The 23,948-nt window shown below is 35.1% G+C and overlaps 1 protein-coding gene and 1 long non-coding RNA gene across 2 annotated transcripts in view; both read right to left on the bottom strand.

Moving 5' to 3' along the window:
- Positions 1–23,948, bottom strand: part of LOC134796812 (uncharacterized) — a 293,974-nt gene that overhangs the window by 156,992 nt on the left and 113,034 nt on the right. The window lies entirely within an intron of this gene.
- Positions 1–23,948, bottom strand: part of LOC134796715 (inositol-trisphosphate 3-kinase B) — a 200,561-nt gene that overhangs the window by 146,850 nt on the left and 29,763 nt on the right. Inside the window, exons 2-3 of the mRNA XM_063768901.1 lie at positions 17,367–17,418; positions 11,862–12,553 (exon numbers count right to left, since the gene is read on the bottom strand). Coding sequence (XP_063624971.1) covers positions 11,862–12,545 — 684 coding nt within the window. The 5' untranslated portion in view covers positions 12,546–12,553; positions 17,367–17,418. The remainder of the gene's footprint in view (positions 1–11,861; positions 12,554–17,366; positions 17,419–23,948) is intronic.

The following is a 23,948-nucleotide window of genomic DNA, read 5'->3' on the forward strand; positions in this document are numbered from 1 at the left end:
AGTGAGTCCCCAGGGTCCCAGGTCCCGAAGGTCGTCCGAAGGTCGCTCAGGAGTCAACCGTGCCCTCAATCAGCGTTAATTATCTGGAACAAGCAATTTTACTCTTTAATTTCACGGAACAAAGTCTACTTTTACGAGTCCTGAGCGACCTTTTTAAACCGAAAACAAAAACGGAGTCTTCTCTCTTCTTTGTCTTCGGTTCAAACTGAGGACGTCGCAACTAGGGGTTACTGCAAAGGAGTGTTAGTTGGAGAAGATCTTTATCTTTTATACATACTTAGATATATCTTTCTTGCTGTTAAACTAATTTTACGGTTTAAACTCACGTGTTTTTAGTCACTCGTGCGACATAATTCGGAGAGCATAGGTCTCCTTTTCAAGCATTAACAGTGCGAGCAGCGTTCACGACGCCGTGCTTCGCGTCCGTGTTATGTCGCGCGAGTGACTGTTTGTTGACACGTGAGTTTAAACCGTAAACTTAGTTTAATGTTAGTATGTCTCACGACAATTTAAATTCGATTTCTTGTTATTGTTAGTTGCATAAATATGCATATGCATATTAAAACCCCATACGTAGAACAAATGTAAATCGGGAGTGCTATGGGTGCATACCCACACATGGCTTCATGGTCCATATAACTTTAACTATTAGAAAGGATTTCTTTTTAATCTATGTATGGTCCTAAATTACGTTTCGTTTATATTATACTAGTTTTTAAATTAAGTGACGCCTCAAGACAAATGATGTTTTGAATATATTCTGTATGGCAGTCTCGCGTTATTAGCCGCAAACCAGAAATACCTACACTTTTAAGGGGCCTAAACTGGTAATCTATGGGCCCCCTTGCGAACGGCACATATGTTATAGAAAAAAGTTAACTATTCCGCTATAAGTACGTTAGTAATAGTAACCATCTCATCCTAATCGTGTCATTCGAATTAAAACATAAACATGACAAAAACGTGACTCAGATTACATACAAAAAAATATTAAATTACCATAACTTTGAAAACTGATTACATAATAACTATGCTAATGTTAAAGCTTCGTGGTTTCGTATAAAACCACAAAAACCAGGGTTGTCAAAATCGCAATTACAGAATATCATCAAATTTTTCAATATAATAATTATGCTCAGAGACGGCACGACACTTATAGATCCCTTGACATTTAATTATAAGGAGATTAGAGATATAGAAATAATGTCAAAACTTTACTTTAATTATTATAAGTATGTAGGTATTTTAAATCGAAACGTTCACCCAGGAAGCAGTGACAACCCTAGTGGCCGCTATAAAATAATGATCCGAGACGCACATTGAACGCTCGCATGCACGGCGTGCAACGCACACACGCTAAATTATAACTACCTAAGTAGGAACCGGCAGCGCGCTTGTGTTTCGTACTAGTACAAGCGATTTGACACTTATACGGGCAGTGTAGGGTTGTCACTTAAGCAATCATAGTAATATTATTATTCGATCAGAATAAATATATAAATGTGAAAATGGGAAAAGATCATTGTTAAGAATTATTGCATTGTAGACTTCACCAGATTAAGATCTAATTTTTAATTTGAAATAAGTAAATTTAAAATTAAACTTTGATTTGGGTCGAGTCGGGTTTTGGAAATGTGAGTGCAATAAAAAGCTTCTGCACTGCAGGGACGAATTCGCAACAGCATTTGAGTTATAATATTCATAAATCCAGATAATGGCTGTTTTTAAAACTGCAATCCTAGTTTTTAGCCATCAATTAAAAAATTAAATGCACTTGCGTGACTGAAGTCGTTTAGATGTCGCATGCATCATTTGGCGAAGGAATGTCGATATAATTTCTATTGATGACAGTGAAAATTACCATTACGTCATCTAGTTTGCTAATTTAAACAATGGGTATTGTTTATCCGCTATTGTGATTAAATTCTATAGAATTTTTCCTGATAAATCTCTTGCAATCCAACGCACTAAACTAAATTTAAATGAACAAAATAAAATATGTTTAACTGAATCAAAATATTACATAATTATTAGTTAAGTTCACACTTTTTAGCAGCCGTCGCATAAAACTAATCATGTATGCCTACGTAGCAAATTGTAACCGCAAACTTCTATGTTATTGGATTGAAATGAAAATAAAAAAAACGTTACAATTAACTTAATAACATTTTGGGAACAGTCAAAGCAAAGAACTGCAAAATAACGTTAAGACTACTACTACTATGTTATTTGATTGAAATTAAAATAAAAAAAAACGTTACAATTAACTTAATAAAATTTTGAGAACAGTCAAAGCAAAGAACTGCAAAATAACGTTAAGACTGTGGTAAGTACTAAAGTGAACTGAACGTAAAAATGATTATCTACTTATTAATAGGCTTGAACTTAAGAACCCTTCAAAATGATTCGTATAATAATTAATAATACACACATTAAGACCTTTATATGCAAGTCCTTAGCCCTGCGATGGCCCTGGCACGCACACTCGCGCGCGCGACCGGTCCATTGACGTCAATGGTGGGCGGGCCGCGATGTAAAAAAACTATCAGTTTACTACGAGAAACGAGAACCATAGCATTGTTTCCTTTACGATAATTATTCGCGACAATGCTTTTTGCAGTTGGTAATTGGATGATATGCGGTTCGACGCGTGCGTAGTTATAGACTCCTAAGACCCAGAGTCATTTTTGCAGTTTTGAATTGGAACCCTCTTTTATTCCATTATAGTTCAAAATTCGATTTTAATTTGTTCTTTTTTTAGGAACTCAGGACTTAGGAGGGTAGACGTTTTGTCGCCTAAATAGATTTTTATATGTTGTTGTTTTTTCCTCCGTTTTTGTTATCCATGATATACTTATACATTCACGGCGTAAATGAACCGTATTTCCTACTTTCAAAACTATAGCGCAGTCTGCCTCATTTGAATATGGGAAAATTATACTAAATATAAATTAATTACCTACTGTGATGACATAAATTGTCATGTTCCTGAATTTGAAACTTACTGCCACTTTATCAAACTTTCAAAATAAAGGATAACATGTATCTTAATTCATCTGTTTTTTTTTAAAGCTCTGTTATTACTCAATCGATTTCAATTATTTTTTGTAGGTATAGGTAATTAGATATACAAATCATCTCATACAAGTTCATATATCGTCAGGTTGTCCAGTTTAAGTGGTCTGTAGGAAAAGTTTTTTTAAAGATCGTTTTAAAAAAGATGCTTTGTTACACTCATTATTATTTGTTTAAATTAAAACAAATATTGTATGATAATATTGATCAGTTGATCACGTAGTATTTTTAGTATAGTACTAAACCGCGCCTATGTCAATGACGTCATATGGAATTAACGACTTCAAAAGATATATGTAAAGACGAAACGCACAATGTGTTTCTTTTGGCGATGTATATTTATGTCCAAATGGTACCTACATATACATACCGTCAGTGCTAGATATAACTAGAAAATTTTATTCTCGTCTAATTAGAATAGAATAAGCTGCAAACTTGAAAAAATACACTTTTTGTCTTCGACTCTATTAGGTACGTAAGTACATTTACGTGTTAATTTAATTATATCTCAGTAACTTGCTAGGCTACTTTTTGGTAGAAAAAGTGAGTAAAACAGTACTTAACTCACAGAACTCTTGTGTTTTTGATTTTCTGATACGCCTAAGATGTTTTTTCAAATTTACTAAACGAAAAAAATAAAAAAGATATTTGTCAAATTCCTAACCATCCTAACCTAACTAGACCAACACGGAAATATGGTAGGTACTTAGGTACTACCATGGTCTATTTAAACCTCGTTTGTGACGGTAAGTAATCGTAGCCAATCCGAATTTGACGAGTCCGTCTTACGTAAGTACGATTATGCCTCTGAAATTCTTAACGTAGAATCCTGATAAGTGTTGTAAAATATTAAAAAAAATCTTTAAGTACCTAAAGAAAAATCAATTGGACCAAGATAACTCTGCACAGACTTTGAGTGACAGAGTGTAAGCATGTCACCATAAACGTCTAATTATCTTGAATATTATTTGACATTTCCGGGTCGGGTGGTATGACGACCGGTCTGGTCTAGTGGATAGTGACCCTGTCTGCTAAGCCGATGGTCCTGGGTTCGAATCCCAGTAAGGGCATTTATTTGTGTGATGAACACTAATATTTGTTCCTGAGTCATGGTTGTTTTCTATGTATATAAGTATGTATTTATCTATACAAGTATGTATATCGTCGCCTAGTACCCATAGTACAAGCTTTGCTTAGTTTGGGGCTAGGTTTGATCTGTGTAAGATGTTCCCTAATATTTATTTATTTTATTTATTTATTTATTTAATAATGGTATAAGTAGGTCGTTAAACGGAAGCTGGCGCGGAATTTCTATGAAAATGTTTACAGTTCAGTACAAATCTCCCACCGACTTTTATGAATTTACTTCAACTTTACCCGAACGCAACTTACGGCCAGACCTTTCGAGTAAATTTTTTTTTTATAAAGTCTGAACTTGGTATATTATTGGATGGTACTAGTCTCTTGTTACATGTATGTATGTAGTCTAATCCACACGCAAACAGCAAAGTAATTTGAAACATCAAATATTTGAGCCAAGATCACAGTTGACCCCAAATTGAAATGAGTGATGTGACGTCAATGGCGTCCGTGAGATGGCCGCTCGGCTGTGTCACATATTGTGTCAGATATGAGCAAATTTACATTAGAATATAATACTATTGTCGTATTGCTGGTTGACATAATAAACGGGCAGGTGATGGTATTATGCATACTGCAGTATAAATAGGTTTAAAGTTATAAATAATAATATACATTTACAAGTTTGTACGGAATGTAAATAATTTATATATTTTCCGATATTATGAATTTTAAATGTGTTTTTAGTCTTCTAATTTTTTTGTGACAAAATAGTTAATACTTACCTACTTTGATCACGAAAAAATGTTATGTACCTATGCCTAAAATGAAACATATTATGGCGAAATTTTGTGTTTTTATTTTCTAATGAGGCAATTAAATAATCGAGTCATGTATTGAACCCTGATGTGAGTACAAGTGCAACGCACTCATATTAGGTTTACGTTCCTGAAAATAAGTATGTTCCTCCTTAACTACAACTCTTCCAAAAAAAATTTACCTAATAAGTAGGTACCTAATTTACTTTTCGAATGCTATCTCGAAATCAATTGAATTTGTCAAACCTACGGGTGAAGTATTTTAAAACCTAATATCAATGTTCTTATGACGCAACAAGCTTATTTAATTACACAAACGGGTCTACCGCGATACATTTTATTTAAGGTAAAAACAATGAAATTATTGTTTTTACCTTAAATAAACACAAGCTCACGCAACAAGCTCTTTTGGCTACTTAATGACTGCGAATCACAAATCGACCATTTGCGCCAGAAATTATCTTCGTGCCCCGTTCGCAGTCCTATAAAATCACGCACTTTGTCAAATCCTACATCCTACAAGTTTTTTATTATGCAACTAAAAGTTTGTCCGCTCAAAAGTAGCCGATTAATTAAAATCCCATCAAAAACATAAATGTAAAAAAGGAGAGCCAAGTTCAATACAAAAATTATGCTTGGCTGTGGGGTTCGCCGCAAAAAGAACGGAGATCTAAATGAGTGCCAAGTTCTATGCAAAATCCAAATATGTATTTATAAGAACAAAATAACATTATAAACAAGTATTAAACTCTATTTCTTTGCTTTATTGGATACTTATAACAATTGCTGTTATTTAAAAAAAATGTGAGATCTTAAAGCAGGTTAGATTTGACTTGGCCAGTTTTCATTACATCAATCATTTTATAAAGTTATTCAACATATATATATATATATATATATATATTGTAATTCTGATAAAAACTGGCCAAGCCAAATCTAACCTACTTTAAGATCTCACATTTTTTTTAAATAACAGCAATTGTTATAGGTATCCAATAAAGCAAAGAAATAGAGTTTAATACTTGTTTATAATGTTATTTTGTTCTTATAAATACATATTTGGATTTTGCATAGAACTTGGCACTCATTTAGATCTCCATTCTTTTTGCGGCGAACCCCACAGCCAAGCATAATTTTTGTATTGAACTTGGCTCTCCTTTTTTACATGTATGTTTTTGATGGGATATCAATACTTTTTGTAAAGAAAACTAGGCAGGTATTGAGATTTAATGTTTTTTCTTGTGTTTCCGCTGCATGTTTTTTACTTCTGTTCTTTGTATTAATTATGTGGTGCGGCGCGCCGCCAACGACACACCGTTGGCCGGTTGTTTAGCGCGTATTACAAGTTTTTTGTATGGGGACACCACTTATTTTTTGACTTAACTTTATTTTTATATTTCTTTTATATAGCAAATATAATAATACATATATTGGGATAGTTTCAAATATCTGCTTGTAACGGTTCCAACGCTACAATTAAAAAATATTTTTTTGTATGGGGACCCCCCCTATTTTTTAACTTTTTTTTATATTGACTTTTTTTATTTATTTAACTGAGCTGGATTCCAAATTTCATCCTTCTAGGTCATCTGGAAGTAGGTTAGGTTTAGGTACTTATATGTCAGTCACAATAAAAAATGTTTTTTTTGTATGGGGACCCCCCCTATTTTTTAACTTTTTTTTATTTTTAGATTTTTTCCTACGCTTTCACACAATAACTGAGCTGGATTCCAAATTTCATCCTTCTAGGTCATCTGGAAGTAGGTTAGGTTTAGGTACTATAAGTCAGTCAGTCAGTCTTAAAATTTACGACTTTTTGACCTTCATATCTTTATAACCGTTTGAGCTAGCTTCATGAAATTTGGACTTCTGGATGTTCTTATGGATATAATTAAACACACGTAGTTTTATGTGTTTACCTTAAAGAGGTTTTGAGTTATAGAAGAGTCAAAAGTGGCACCAAGTGGTTCGTGTAATAATACACTCGGCGCTGGCTAGCCAGTTCCTTTGCTTGAACTTGGCTTGACACGCTGCCGCGTGTCTAGATTATTTCGATTTACGATCTTATTTCACGTCATATAAATTATAAATTACACCGTTTAATTTCACATTAAACTTTTGTAATTATACAGGCAGGATATGACAAGCTGACAGTGGTTGATAAATTAAACGGAAAACTTCATTACTTAGCTCAACATCTAAGCCTTACGAGTCTTAGGCAATATTTATATACTTACCTTACTTTACATGATTCGAGTGAAATACATATATTCAAACTAAGTAATTCTTCTTCTTCCTCGCGTTGTCCCGGCATTTTTGCCATGGCTGATGGGAGCCTGGGGTCCGCTTGACAACTAATCCCATGATTTTACGTAGGCACTAGTTTTTACGAAAGCCACTGCCATCTGATCTTTCAACCCGGCGGGGGGATTCAAACTACGTAATTAATAATTATAAATCCAAAACTTCAAAGCTACAAATAATACTAAACAGATTTTGAAATAAATTTACATGTAGGTACATACTTAGATAACTTAAGCACTGGGTATGAACTCAGGATACATTACTTTTGTAAATCAGCGCCATACAAGAAGGAAAGAACGTTTACAAAGCCCCATTGTCTCACGGTCTCAACAAAACGGCGAGTCAAAGCTTTTCGGCCTCCATGGTTGTCAAAATCAATAGGTAGTACATTATATATTAATACAATTTTTATTTGAATGCCCCAGCCGGTCTCACTCCAGTTACCAGTCCACAATAACATGGCAGGTGGATGACGGAAGTGGGCATCCGTCGGGCATGTACAATTATATTACCGACAAACAGACAAATAATAACGTTAGTAGATAGGTATTAGGCGTACGGCGAGTTAGACTCTGGCCATGCTAACTTTGCACAAACTTAGCAAGCAAACAAGTAAGAATGCATACGAAAACTTAGCCTGGACCGAATCTATCTCTCTAACCTGCTATGGGTAGATTGAGTTTAATTTCGGTAATTATTCAAAGTCGTTTTAAAAGTTTAAAAAAACATACAAGAGTTACCTATGAAGTGAATTTTCGGACAAAGCAGACGAATTTGTGACTGGTGCAACATTCAATCATGTCTATAATCAATACCATCTTCATCATCATCATGTCAGCCTTTTATCACCCACTGCTGAGCATAGGCCTCTCTTCGAAGTACACCACTTATCGCGGTCTCAATATATTGGTACATATGTCGTAGGTAGTTAAGGTTAATATATTTTATAGAATATGAATTTAGATGAAAAGCTTTTCATCAAATATGTAGGATGGGGTAGCCTTCATAACTTTACAAAACGACACAAAATAAAAAAACAACACATATCGCGCTGATAAATGTGCTTAACAACACTGCCTGTAAAATGATAAGGATAATACAATTCAACACTAAACGGAATATTACTCCACATCGCTTCCTGTGTCTCCTGGCATGGATAATGATAATGCCCACATAAAACCAATGATAAATAATTAAAAATGTAAATTGTGTTATCCTATATAAAAACCTACTCATTTCATGACAATATAACACGATGAAACTATGTTAACACTTAGACGCAGAAATTAAAACTTATAATTATTTTGTATGCTATATTTATGTCAAGTACGGATGTAAAACATTTAGTTAATTGATTGGGTGATTTATAAGCTTATAGATAAGTGTAGCTTAAGTATAACAGTAAAGTATAAAATAAGAATAAATTAAAGTCCACTAAGTAAGCTGACAATTAATTTTTGGGTCTTAAAGGCCACACGAACCCGCCGCATAAAAGCCGTGAGTTTTTTTTACAACTTCTACTCGCTGATGAGAGAGTATTAACGGGCAAGACTGAAGCTCTAAAAATGTTGTACTAGAAAGAAATACAAAAAGACGATGTTACAGGGTTTTTAGACCTTTGCCCTACAAAGGAACAAATTATTTGAAACCTCCTGACTACAAAGACCGTTCCAAGCATGCTCACACCGAACAAGTCACCACTCCACTTTGAAAAATGACGATACCACATGCGGACTGACTAATTTACCAATTACTGTCTACTTCAATATTCCTTGTAGTATCATCATACATATTTGATGTTTTGGTTACACGTTTGATGTTAAACTAGTATTACCTAAAATTATAAATCGTAAGCTTTAGTAGGTATTTTATTTTTAATTCATTCGTGACATACGTGACGTGATTTGTGGAGTGCATGTTTAGCAAATAAAAATATCAAAACACTATTGCGTTCCTATACGTACTCTTTACTGTAACAGAGCCAACAACAATAATGGAATGGCAGAAAAAAAGACAATACGACTTCTATTTTCGACTTTAGATGAATACTGATATAGACTAGATCATGAATATTGTGTATCATTATAGGTCTGAGACTAGCTGGGCCAGTCATTGACGTCACTAAGGTGATCAACTGATTTTATTGTGATCGAACGCAAATATATGCATCCATATGCAAGAATGTACATGTAAGCTTTACGCAAAGAGGAGCATACATACACACATATTTGTGTTTCGTTTATTTTTAGAACAGAACAGCTAAAACTGCCACTTTTCCGAAAAACAACTCTATAGTCTCATTGGCTGCCTCAATAACTGTTAACTAAGGCAGATAGCGGTAAAAATTGTTAGGAATCCGATTAATTAGAAAAACAAGGACAATAAAACTAACTCAGGGCTTTTCCGATGAGAATGGTAAAATAGGCTAAGGAAAATTGACTGAACTTCCTCGATATCGTAAGCAATAATTTCATTGTAGAATACCTTAATTAAAGGATAAAGGATGACTCACGTTAGACCGGGCCGTGGCCGGGCCGGAGCTTCCGGCGCATAGTTTTCTATGCAAAGCATCACGTGATCACCTGTCATGTCATAGAAAAGTAAGCCCCGGAAGCTCCGGCCCGGACACGGCCCGGTCTAACGTGAGTCATCCTTGAATTGGAATACCTAAAGAATCTGTGCTACCTATTCAAAAATAAGTTTGTGATCAAATTATGCATTATGAACATGATTTCTAACGAAGCCAACTCAACGTCGTTGTATTATTTCATTGCATTCATTGCAGGGTTACTTTGACAACTTTCCATAAAATATTCAATAAATTTTAGTGGCAGTCAGTGGTGATGGTGGTTGAAAAAGCTATCAAAGAGCTAGGGGCCAAATTCGACATGTACAACTGTCAGATTTCGCTTCCACGTCAAATCAACAGTTGATTTTATTGCATGTTGATTCTATCAAATGTTGATTCGACCCACTGTGGATAATATCATTTGGTACCTACAACCAAAACTCAACTCTAAACTCGGGGTAGTTCGGTTTGGTTTAGTTGTCACCTAACTGTGGATTGGTAATGTCAAATTTTGACATTGTACGTATTCGAGAACTTATGATTTTTCCCACATCAACGGGAGGTCAACACGATACGTCAAACGTCGCTTGTCGAACAGTGGTCCAGGCTTGTATGATACTCAACGTAAATCTAGGAAGCAATAAAGCGTAGTGTCAATTTAAGAGCAATCGCATACTTAGTAATGTAATGTGTTTATATGAATACAGAAGGGTTTTAAGCACACGACAGAGTGTCATGGCAACAGAATATTTTTTTCCCTGGCTGCAATAACCCCGGGTCACCTTAATAAAGTTTCAAGCTATTTTTACGATGCATAGAATTAACATGCACACAAACAAATATATTGCTAATGTATTTATGCATATGAAGATTATGAAGCATATACATATTTATTAACTTTAAAAATTATTGTTTTTGGTCATTTTCGAACGCTACCGAATTGTTTAATTAATAGTGACAGGAACTAATCGTTTGACTTTTAAAATCATTTAGTTAAGTATTCACTTATACTAAATGGTCTAACTAATTTCTTTATTATTTGTTGTTACGCAGAATAATTTGCTTTTAAATTACATAAATTACTGTAAACAGATTGAATAATTGTGTCGTTTAATTTCAAACTCGGGTAAATCCATTCGACCTTCTCAGCAAATATCTACCCTATTACCTTTTCTTAACACGAAAATGGCATACTCTGGTAGATGGATTTACCCGAGTTTGAAGTTAAGGGACTCAATTTTGATCTATGATATTAAGTAAGCTCAATCATTCGCCAATAAATAAAGAAGGTAGACTTTTGACTTAACTACTTACTAACAATATACCCATAGGTACTACTGTTATTTCGTTTTAATCTTCGAAGTAATTTTTGCAAGACAAATTCACAAGCTAGTTAATTTTGTTTATGGTATACCTACGATTAATTAACAGAGATTGTATATATTAATGTGGACTTAATAGATTATAACTCTATGAATAGATAAAACTGTCAATATTAAGTAAAAGGAAACGCTGTATATGTATAAAAACCTTTGCTATGACCGGGAACCTAATTATTTGTATTACTCATATATATGGGGGAAATCGTTACGCGTTCGAATAACATTATACATAAATAGATTTCGGTATAGGTAAGCCATTTTAGACATTAAAATCAAAACTGACTTACACAGGCTCTACATTTTATTACGCCTACATTGTACCTATTGGTATTTTTAATAGATATTAAAATTTTGCGATTTTGTCCATCTCTGCGTAATTAGAACACTTGTTACAAGTGTAACAATTTACGTTTCACGTGGTTACTTCGCGTAATGTATTCATTTCACTCCTTTCAGAAATAAATTATTACCATAAGTAAAGAAACGTGAAAAATTATAAGGCCGACAAACTCGTCACATCAATTATACCTAAATAACCGGGCAATTATTATGTGTACAGTAAATTGTCGCAATTAAGGACATTCAAAACAATAGTAACGCCAACACAAACAAAACAAACAAAAGTGCACTTACCTTTTTGGTCAACGTTGGCGCTTCGAGCTCGTCGTCATCGCGACTGGACAGGGTTGAGCAGGAGGAGCAGGCGGAGTCAGCAGACAGCGAGCGCGCGCGCAGCCAGTCCACTTCTTCTTCAGTCGCTCCGACAGCCACACCATCGGAGTAGTCACTCACGACCACGCTCGGAGTCCTCAACAATCTGCCCCTGCTCTCGCACCCTTCGCTTCCCCTCCTCCCCAACTCCACAACATGAGCTTCGATCAGCGTCCTTTCCCGCCGCGGGGACATAGTCTCCGGAGGAGGGGTGACGTCGCGAGGGTGCGAGTGGCGCCGCGGCCGCGGTTCCAGCTCCACCGCGGAGTCGTCGCTGAGATCGCGACTCCTTCGGCGGACCGCGGCTCGATCGTCGTCGTCGGAGCTGGTGATGTCTTCGGGAGGGGACTGCGCTCGCGGTGGGCGGAGATACTGCATCGGGGCGGGTTCGAATCGACGCAGCAATTCGGAGACGCGAGGCTGCGCATGCCGTTGTATACGCGCGGTCGGCGGCGCGCGCGCTGCGGCACTGGGCCGCTGCGCCGGCGACTCGCGACGCGGCTGCGCGCCTGCACCCAGCTTCAAGTAGAACAAGCTGTGGTTCAATGCTTTTTCCCGCAAAACGCGGCGGAAGTCCTCCGGCGGGTGCTGCTCTAGGCGCGGCATTGTAGTAACTGAAAAAAAAATTAGCTTCAGTAAAATGTGTAATAAACACCTAAAGTTGCCATCAGATATATCGCAGCGGCCGATGTGCTCAAAAATATCTGAACACGCACTCTAAAGAACCGGCTACAATTATATTTGCCATTTTATAGGTTACTTGGTTTAGCAAACTTTTTTTTTAATAGTTAGACATAGAAACAGCAACTGAATTGAGTAAGCACCATAGGGTGGTTGGCAATTATAATATTTAAAAAGAAAAAAGGGTCAAAAGCAATAGGAAAAGGAGACAAATTCTGACTGTAGTATTAAGCTATGATTTTGATCTGGATTGTTATGGAACTTATGGATATGATCTGACAATGTCAAAAGTGACATTTATTCAAACAGACACGCCTTTTTGGACACTGACAGATCGTATCCATAAGAAGTCCAGATCAAATTCATAACCTGTCACTACAATCATAGGCCTGTCCGGGGTCATTGAAACGAATGAAAAATTCCATAAAATAAAAAGTGATGTTCAACTTATTCTCTATAACTTTTACTAGTCTAATTTAATAACGCATATTATCGCCCTTGTATTCACAGTATTAAGGTCTAACTTAGCTAAATCCACTCACGCGCAACTCGCAGTAACGTGCACAATGCAACGCGCCTGCAACGATGTCCAACATGACGTCGATCATTTAAATACAAACTATGCACTGGATCGAATAACTTAACGGTTGCATAACTGCGGTAACAGTCAGTCGTCCTTGGTCGCGTACGTCATCGAACCGATATTAATTACAATTTTATTATACACTAGCTCCTGCGACTTCGTTTGCATGGAATGACGGTGATGATTGTTCAAAAGTCAGCGGTTCAAGCGTAAAAAGGGAACAGATAGAGTTACTTTCGCTTTTGTGGCACTTATATTATTGGGTAGATTTTGTTCGGTTAGGTACCACATTCTCGAAGCTAACTCTTCAGGGCACGGCAACAGAAATGTCTTAAACTTGCCCTAGTTGCTAAGAGCTGGAAGAAATATAGCATAGATTGGACCTGAGGAGAACTAGACCTTTTTGTTCAAGTTGTACCGAAGCGAATAATTCATCATTATCATCATCACCATCATCATCATCATCATATCAGCCAGAGGATGTCCACTGCTGGACATAGACCTCCCCCAAAGAGTGCCACAATGACCGGTCTTGCGCCACCTGCCAGGTCGTCAGTCCGCCTTGTGGGGGGTCTACCCACGCTGCGCCTTCCGGTACGTGGTAGCCACTCGAGAACCTTTCCGCCCCAATGGCCATCGGTTCTACGGGCAATGTGCCCCGCCCACTGCCACTTAAGTTTAGAGATTCGGAGGGCTACATCGGTTAATTAATTAATTATAAATATAGAAGGTACTATGGCTGGTTCGGAATTTTTATCATCTTCTGGTATTTTTCTAATGATGTAGTAGGTACCTAATAACAATAACTGCAATAATTTTCAGCATTACTTCAGGAAGTATTAAACGTACAAAATGATACCAATTTCATGTTTTGTCAAGCGTGAAACTTGCTTTAGGTAGGTACATGGATTTGGTATGAAACTATTTGTTCTGAATACGCCCATTAGTCTCATACGTCATCAAATCGTTTTTTACACTTTATAATTATCGAACCAGTAACGAGGAAAACAATCATTATTTTAAATATTTGTAATCATTAGCGCTGTTATGATTTAGATTGTGAGGAATAATTAGTGCGTGCTAAAAACATGTAATTATAAGAGTTAATTTATCCGTCATTAGTCTTTAGGCATATATTTTTCATTATTTATATTGATATTTCGATCATGAATCTTTGAGATAATTCGTGCAAGTATAATTAAGAACTTTGTATTTGGTATAATAAAAGCGCAAAGGTTTCGTTCTTTATCTTACACATAACTGAATCTTATTAACTTTTCTATCTGGCCGGCCACACATTAAAACTAAAAAGATTCAAAATATGATATGAAACATTTTTATAGGCATCTGATGGCTGGCTAAAAGATATAGCTACTTATATATTTTATTTCATCTGAATACCTGTACTATACCTACAAAATGACTATCTTCTGTATTAAAATGGATAACACGCTAAACAAATACATATCTACATATTAGTTTAATTAGATGTTTTAAACAGGATATACAATAAGGATGTGCTGATTTTTGAAAGTGATAATGCTTTTGCGTCATAATACTTAAAGCGACTGATAATCCCAAAGACCTCGACAATACACCAAAGACCGGCGTCTAGAGATGGGTAGGGGTGAGTAAATACTGAGTATTTACTCGGTATTTACTCAAAGCACCCGATAAACACCCGTATTTACTCATTTAGGTGGGTAAAAACGATTGCTTATAAAATATTCAAAAAGTGAGATTTAAGGACAAAATTGTCTATTATTAAAGAGTGCTAACGTGTATTAACAATATCTATAAAATAAAAAGCATATAGGACGCTTAATTTTGGAAAAAAAAGGTAATTATCAGTGAGAGGCAAATTGTGATAATTCATAGTTAACCATTTTGTTTTAAATAAGAAGGTATTTACTTTAAAAATATGGTACTTAAATTCTATCGATGTTCTAGATAACTGCATGTCGCGCAAAAGTGCGTGTTTACACGGCACTTATGACCTTTTATTAAGGGTTTTTTGAAGAAAACTCAAAAATGGCTCAACCGATGATGTTCAAAATATTGTTTTTTATACTCTATTATACGGCTAATCTACCGATATGTTTTCATATTTTTTCTGAACGTTGGTTCGAAAGTTATAAAGAGGTAAAGATTATTTTGGCCTTTCGAAACAGTTTTTTCCAAAAATATTCGATTTATCCAAAAAAGTTCTTAGAAACATTCCAGTTATTTTTAAAGACCCATTTAATTATGTGCAACACGTTGATGGTTTCTGAAATATTTTTTTGTTGCAATTAACTAATTGCAACAAAAAAATATTACTACATGTATGGAGTGCCCCTCTTAAAAATACATTTCTTACAATTTTGAGTACTTAATCCAGTAGCGGTTTACAAAATACACCTATATTTCAAATTTACATGCCCCTTTCAGCACTCTAAATAGTTTATACCCACCAATTTGGTTATAAACGAGTAAATACGGGTATATTGAGTAAATACTGAGTATTTACTCGGTATTTACCCATGAGTATTTACTCACTACCCATCTCTACCGGCGTGCGAAAAACATTTCAATATTTTTCATGAACACGAAGTACCTACTTATTTTTTAACAGACGGATTAGATTAAGAATCTAAGGGATTTTAATGCTAAATATAGCAGTTAGGATATTATTCTGACATAGTATTAAAAAAAACAGGCAAATTATCATAGGTGTCTATTTTTAGAGCACCGTACAAAACTTTGTTCACGGTGCTCTTATGGGATCACTTCGGTCTTGCAAATCGGTTAAATGCGTTTTTCTCAAAGACCGTTTGATGTAGGTACCTAAAATTTGGAATAGTTATGGCAAGTACCATCACTAACACTGTGAATAAGTCAAAACTGCTTATTTCTGATTTTAGGGGGAAATTTAGGGGGTTGAGAGGGGTAGCCTGAATTTTTTTTTATTTGTAAGAATCGTGTGGGGTGCCATTAGAAAGCTTGTAAAAAATTGAGTCGATGGACTGATTTTGACTTCATTTTAGAGTGCAATAGTTTCGATAAAAAATGCATTTAAAGTTGCAAGTTTTCATACAAAAATTTTCACCTCTGTCCTGGCAATTTTCGCGAAAACTATAGCTAACAGGCAGCTGACCAGTCAATACCCAACTAAAAGAAGCATGGAGACGGCGGGAAAATTATCAGCTTAACTTTATCTTTATTAGTTTTTCAACAGCAGCCTGATCTTTGGTTGCTTAGGGCTAGCTAACTGATGCTTACACTGGTCGTTTCATATTAGGAAGTAGTTTTAGCGAGAAAGATCCTTAGTTAAAACTTTGGCATTGAAATTTATGACTTATGTCTTTGATACAAAGTTTAATTCTGCTTGCTTATTTTTGTGGGATATTATTTTTTTTCTGAATAACCTACTATAAGTATGAGAGAGATCTACAAAATACAACCTTATTATATTGCAAATAAGTTTAAATTTCGAACGGGCTTTCCAACCAATTGACTATCTCAATGTGCTCAGTAAGAATCATATTTATTATTGCAGTTTATCTGAAAAAATTCAAATTAAGAATTCCGTTCTTCACTGTCGTTGTGGTTTTTTTTTTTTTTCACTATAGAGCACATAGAGTTAGTAAGGCGTATAGAGAAAGAAACGGTGCTCTGAACACCGTAGTCTTGACTTCGTGCTTGGCCAATTATTAAATTATGGAATTTTTAGTTAATATATGTCAATAAGAGCCTTCAATTATAAAAAATTAATATTGCACGCACGAGTAAATTAGCCTTAAGTGACTGGCGGATGTTTGTAAGCCTTCGATATCATTTGTAAGCGGAACTGAAAGATCCACCTTTTGCAAATTATTTAATTAATTACAATATATATTTACAACAGGTATTTACATAGGTACTTAATCAATTTTCGACAACCCCTAATGTCACCTGGGGCATAGTCCCCGGGACTCTGGCCGCATTTCCCCGTTGTATGGTTAAGATAATTCTTTGGGCAAAATATGACCCTGCTCGTAGGTCGCCAGACACCCCAACAAGTTTTCGGGAAATATTCTTTATTAGGGTTTTGGTGTCTGACGACCAAGGCCCCAAAGTCTCATGCACATTATTGTATAACTGTAATTATGATAAATATGGTAGAATAACATTTAAAAACTTACCTTTCAGTAACTCGTTTGGAAATTTACGGGGATTTTAACATCGCCATACGATCTGAAACAAACAGGAATAACATTATACTATGGGTCTGCAACAATTCAAAAAAATACCATAATAGTTGTCAGTTTAACTAGATTTTAGCTACAATATTTTTTATGAATTTATAGATATTTTTGATAATTTTAATAACAAAACTTCCGTGAGACACAGACATACGGGTCACCTCGGTACGGAGTGAAACATGTCGAGCGTTTTTCGACTTAAAATACGTGAGTGACCAGTTTTTAATATACATATTTAATATTTTTGATAATTCGCAAATTTTATTTAAGAGGCATGGCCGGCATGGGAATGGCGGAAAATACCCATATGTTTTCAGAGAACAGTCCTAATGATGAGCCGTATTGCCGACGTTTAAAATAATGCGGCCTTTATGATACAGATCACCTTGGCAGTTAAAGTTAAGCCTACTCGTATATCTTGTAAACTGCGTCATGTCATAACTCCACTTAATGATTTATTTTCAGTAAACCGTTAAACAGCACTTTACGACCGACTCGGTGACATCAGTGATACGAATATCATCTTTAATACTAGGTAGATACATAACAACAGGTAGGTACATAGGTAGGTACGTTTTGTCGACTTAATAGTGTTTAGTTTTAAGTTTATAAAATACACATGTACCTATGTGTGGATGTAAGGTCCCAACTAGCAAAAAAGTCTCAGATTGCGCACTTTATAAGAGTAGTGAGCTTATAGCGCTCTTATTTTTGTTTTGAACTTATCATCGCTCTTATATTAGTCTTAGACAAGCTAATACGCACTTTAGTAAGTTTAGTCTTATTGCCTAGTATTATATATGTATATAAGAGCATTTTATAATACCATTATAAGCCTCTCGCTCTTACAATAACATTTACTAAGTCTCATCGAACTTGAGAGTACCTGGTCTTAGGCTAAGCGCGCACCACGACTTTTTGTCGCGCGATAATTTAGTCGCAGAAATGTAACGTATGAGTTTATATGGCAGTGCGCGCATATGCGACAAAAAAATCGCAGCGATTTTAAAATTGTGATTTGTCACATTTTTCCGCGACTGCTCGCGACGCGATTGTCGCAAAGTGAATTGCAGCATACGGAGTTGTATGGCCCCGCGCGCACTGCGATAATAAAATCGCACCCGGACCTCAGTCGGCATATCGCTCTCCAAGCGTCAACATGTCGGAACCTGCTGCTGAAGATGCTAGATGTTGACCATTTAATTATGGAAATAGAAGGAGATCACCTTTGTGGTATAAATACTCAAAGTCATACAGCGATCACATATTAAAGACAACGTTTCATGACAAACGACTCGTACGAAATCCATGTTGAGAATGAACAAACCGCGACTTTTTCATCGCAGTGCGCGCAGTGAATTTTCTGCGATATATTACAGCGCGATTCTAAAATCGTGTCGCAAAAACTAAAATCGTGGTGCGCGCTTAGGCTTATATCCACATTCTCTAAGTTCATTTGATCTTATAATAGACTTTCTAAATGCTATTATAAGAATGTAAGACTAATATCAACATGGCATAATACTATTATGAGCCTCTCGCTCTTACAATAACATTTACGAAGTCTCATTGAACTTGAGAGTACGTGGTCTTATATCCACATTCTCTAAGTTCATTTGATCTTATATTAGACTTTCTAAATGCTATTATAAGAATGTAAGGCTAATATCAACATAGCATAATACTATTATAAGCCTCTTGCTCTTACAATAACATTTACGAAGTCTCATTGAACTTGAGAGTACGTGGTCTTATATCCACATTCTCTAAGTTCATTTGATCTTATATTAGACTTTATAAATGCTATTATAAGAATGTAAGACTAATATCAACATAGCATAATACTATTATAAGCCTCTTGCTCTTACAACAACATTTACGAAGTCTCATTGAACTTGAGAGTACCTGGTCTTATATCCACATTCTCTTAGTTCATTTGATCTTATATTAGACTTTCTAAATGCTATTATAAGAATGTAAGACTAATATCAACATAGCATAATACTATTATAAGCCTCTTGCTCTTACAACAACATTTACGAAGTCTCATTGAACTTGAGAGTACCTGGTCTTATATCCTCATTCTCTTAGTTCATTTGATTTAATATTAGATTTCTAAATGCTATTGTAAGAATGTAAGACTAATATCAACATAGCATAAGAACACTGTAAGTACGTACTTTTCTGATCTTACTAAAGCTATAATAAGATCAACAGCAGCACTTTAGTAAGATATTAGAGTGATATAAGATCAAGACACTTATATCACAAAAGAGAAGATCAATATAAGATGGTTTGATCTTAAATCGTTTTTGGGAACACTATTGTTAGTATAAGTAAAGCAAGGAACCGTTATTTATTCAACATGGCCACATCATTTGTATTCAGAATGCTTAAAATACTCTAATAGTGCGCTTGAAAAATACACCTACATCAATGGCTGACTATCAATACAAAATAAAGAAATAAAATTATTATAAAAATATTCAAACACCATATTTGAGTAGGCGCATGAAGTTTGAAGTGTAAAACAGGGTCTACTTTACAATAAATAATATTTTCCCATGTGAATACTTACCCTGAAACATAAACAGACGATGATAAACAGCACGTTATTATATTTAAACATAATTCAAAAAAAGTTTGATAAACACTTACACTAATATGTTTTTGTCACGTTACAGTTAATTTCACCCGTATATTTATACTTCACAAATAGAATGTTTCAAACCAAAATAAGCCTATTTAGGCTTACAAGATTCTAACGTTCGACCAATATAAGCCTATGTAGGCTTACAAGATACTTACGTTCGACCAATATAAGCCTATGTAGGCTTACAAGATACTTACGTTCGACCAATATAAGCCTATGTAGGCTTACAAGATACTTACGTAAAAGCGATATTAGCCTAAAGCAGCTTAATATAGTTTCGAAAAAGATTACTGTGAATGCAAACAACATTCAATTAGACTGATATTAGAACGATATTAAAATAAATACGCTTATGCTTTGTGCCCAAACCCGGGCTTATACGATGATATAAAATCAATATAAGAGCGACAAAATTGTAGTCTAGAGACTGTTGTTAGCGTGATTTTGCTAGTTGGGGTATTTGTAATATGGGCCTTGTTGCCTGAATTAAATTTCTAAATAAATAAAATAAATAAATAACCTAAAAATATACCTTAGCACTTCATCTGTAAAGCTATAATTTGGTACACATCAAAATGACAGATTATTTTTCCTGTCTGTCATTTCAAAAAAAATGATGTCAATATAATAAACAATAAAATTAACTTTCCCTATATTTTTTCACTTCCAATAACTACATACATACATACATATTCATCTAATTACCTTAACTGAAAAAAACAACATATTTTTTTTTATAAGTGGCTAAAACATATTTATGTGCCGATAATAATAGAGCTATTTTTTTTGGCTAAGGAACACATTCTAAGGAACACTATTAACCTCGCAAAACACATAAGTACTTAACATAAAAACCTGTAATTACCCCAGAAGTAACCTACACCATATCCGTTACTATCGAATACTTCTCATTGCTATTGTATCCCATAATTGTATACAGCCACGTTAATCGCCAAACGAGCTACAATTACTGCTGCTATTTGGAATAAAAACGTCATTAAAGTAGACTAATACCTGCCTGTAATTGTGGTTTTTGCTTCGCGGTTCCCGTTTTAAACGATTGCTGGGAATAAAGTATGTATGTACTACCACAGAATAAATAATAGTACTAAACTGCAAAACGTAATTCAAGACCAAAAAAAGTAACACAATGTTGCCACTGCAATAATTTGTTTGTAAAATAGTAAAATAGTAATCAATAATCACGCTAATCAATAATAAGATAATTTATTTACTAGTAATTTTACTCCTACGATTTAAAAAAGTACATTTATTTACTTATTTTTACATAAATCCAAGATGCGCTAGTAAAAAGTGGCAACATTTTCTTACTTTTTTTGGTCTTGAATTACGTTTTGCAGTATACGTACAGAAAACTCACTCTCTAACAAAACGCGTCTATTACGATCAGGACAGATATGGCCGCTAGGTGGCGACAGCGCCACGCGCGGTTATGGCTAGCCACCAAAATTGGTGTGGAACGGATGTACTTTTAGCTACCTGTAGCAAAGCGACGAAATCGCGGAGTGAGCCACGCCTGATACTACTACGAGTACCTAAGTAATCTTAGTAAAAAAGATGCTGGGAGGGTCATTCTCCAGATTTGAGCCTGCATTTAAACTCCATCAAATCATACTAGATGTATGAAAAGTATGACGGACTTCAGGCTAAAATAGTAACGTTTTATAAGCTACACTCAGTACTGGAATATAAGCCCTAAAATATTTTATTTACACACATACCGATCGTAAATGACGCGTTCGAACACCGATTTCGATTTTATTATGAAACGAGCGAACCACGCTCCTATTTTGAAGCCTTTAATTATATAGCAGTCACATAAAGTACTATTTCTAACTTTATGTAAAGATATATCTGGACTCCTATAAACATTTGTATCACTTACAATATTTTGATTCGCTCTCGGAATTCCTTATGAGCCAGATCGATGGAATACTGATGACTTGTAATTACATTTTATTGTAGTAGTAAAAACCAAAAGACGTCATTCATTTGTGTTTCAGATTATTTAAGAGTCATCAATGACTGTTTTTGCTGTCACGGAACTCATGCTAACTTTTAAAATGAGAACTCTCATAAATATTGTTGACTTGATTAATGGTTAAAGGGTGATTAATTCATTAAGCGTAGCTTATGCGAAACTAATAAATAAGTTGTAACACGGATCTGCAAGTCTTTTTACCGAATAATATTTGTTTAATGGTTCTCAACATTTTTCAACATGTATATTTTTTGTTTATATTTAAGAAGTCATTACAGCTACGGATTTTCTGTAAATAAATTTTAAAATACAACCGCGCTGGCAGGGCCGCCATCATATTATTATCATCCAACGCTTGTCAGTGTTTGTGTAACTAAGTAATATTAATACAGAATGACAGGAATATATACAAAGTATACAAAAGCAAGTGCATCGATAAGGTCGGCAAACATTCCCTCGTTTGTTCTAGCTTTGTACTAATAGAAATATTAACCGATATCAACTATTTTTCTTATTACGTCAAGCGTGCAACTAAGTAATAAAAACGTGGCTTTTCTCATCCGAGGCAGTGAGCCAAATAATTAGGAAAAAGCGGCATCCTAATATATTACAATTTTATTGATTTTGATGTCATACATCAGGAACAAATACCCTTAACCGAGGCTTAACCAGCCTTACCACCCAATCATTACGCGATGGCTAATAGTCCTATTTGCATATTTAACAACTTGCAAGTTAGCTGTACATAAATTTCTACGTCCTCAAACAAGAAAGGCAAACCAAATAGGGCACTATTGGCTGGTATAGTCGCACCAATAAAAGTCTGCAGCGGATTTGATAGCCCACGCAGTGTAAGTGTTATTTATACGTCATAATTTCATAGAATTTTGACGTTTAAAATGACACTTGCACTGCGTGGGCTATCAAAATCGCTGCAGACTTTTTACGGTCTAACTCTACCGACCACTTGATGCCTAAAGTAGTTAAAGTAAGGTCTGGACGACGTGAAGGCGAGCATAATCGAGGGAGCTCATGAAACAAGAAAAAGAAACGTAAGAAGTACTGGTGAGCCCTGCCGTCGGAAGGATTTCAAAAATTGCGAAATTTTCACATGGAAAAAAATCTGATTCTTCTAATTCTGATATATTTTTGTATGGAAATCGAAATTTTGTCATTTCCAAAATGAAAGTTTCCTTTGTTCCAGTGAAATTTTCCTGAAATTTCCGAAAACTTTTCCAACTTTACCGAATCTTTCCGCAACTTGCCCATACATATGTAAGTGGAAAAAAAGACCGCACATGTACGTACCAATGTTACATACCTACAAAGAAGAAGGAGACAATATTTCTAGCTTTTCATGATTGGCTCTAATCGCCTAAAAGTTTGAGAACTACTAAAAGCGCCAGGAGCTCACAGCACGATATTCGCATGTCACTCACGTATCTCATAACCGATGCACGTGTGTACGTGCTTTACATTTTTACTAATCATACTTTACTACTTTTTTAGCATACAAGTCTACGTCTATGTAACGTCTTTATTACATCGTTAGAAATAAGATGAGTTAATAAACTACCTAATAAGGTACGTTTGAATAATATCGCGAAATTATATCGCGGTAGACCCGTTCGTATAATTAAATATACCTTTGAATATACTAATAACCTTTTTGCATTACTACTACATTTATTCAGCACAACCGAGGTTACATTTTATAGGAAGGGTTGAACTTTATTAGAGTAGGTACCTTACCTACATCAAAAAAATGATAACTACGATAAGTAGATAAGTAAATTTTTGATTATTATTTATTATGTATCGCTGTTCGTATTTATCTTGTCAATAAAGGTTTTTTTTTGTAGAGCTT

This window comes from Cydia splendana, chromosome 14, assembly GCF_910591565.1.
Source record: "Cydia splendana chromosome 14, ilCydSple1.2, whole genome shotgun sequence".
Lineage (NCBI taxonomy): Eukaryota > Metazoa > Arthropoda > Insecta > Lepidoptera > Tortricidae > Cydia > Cydia splendana.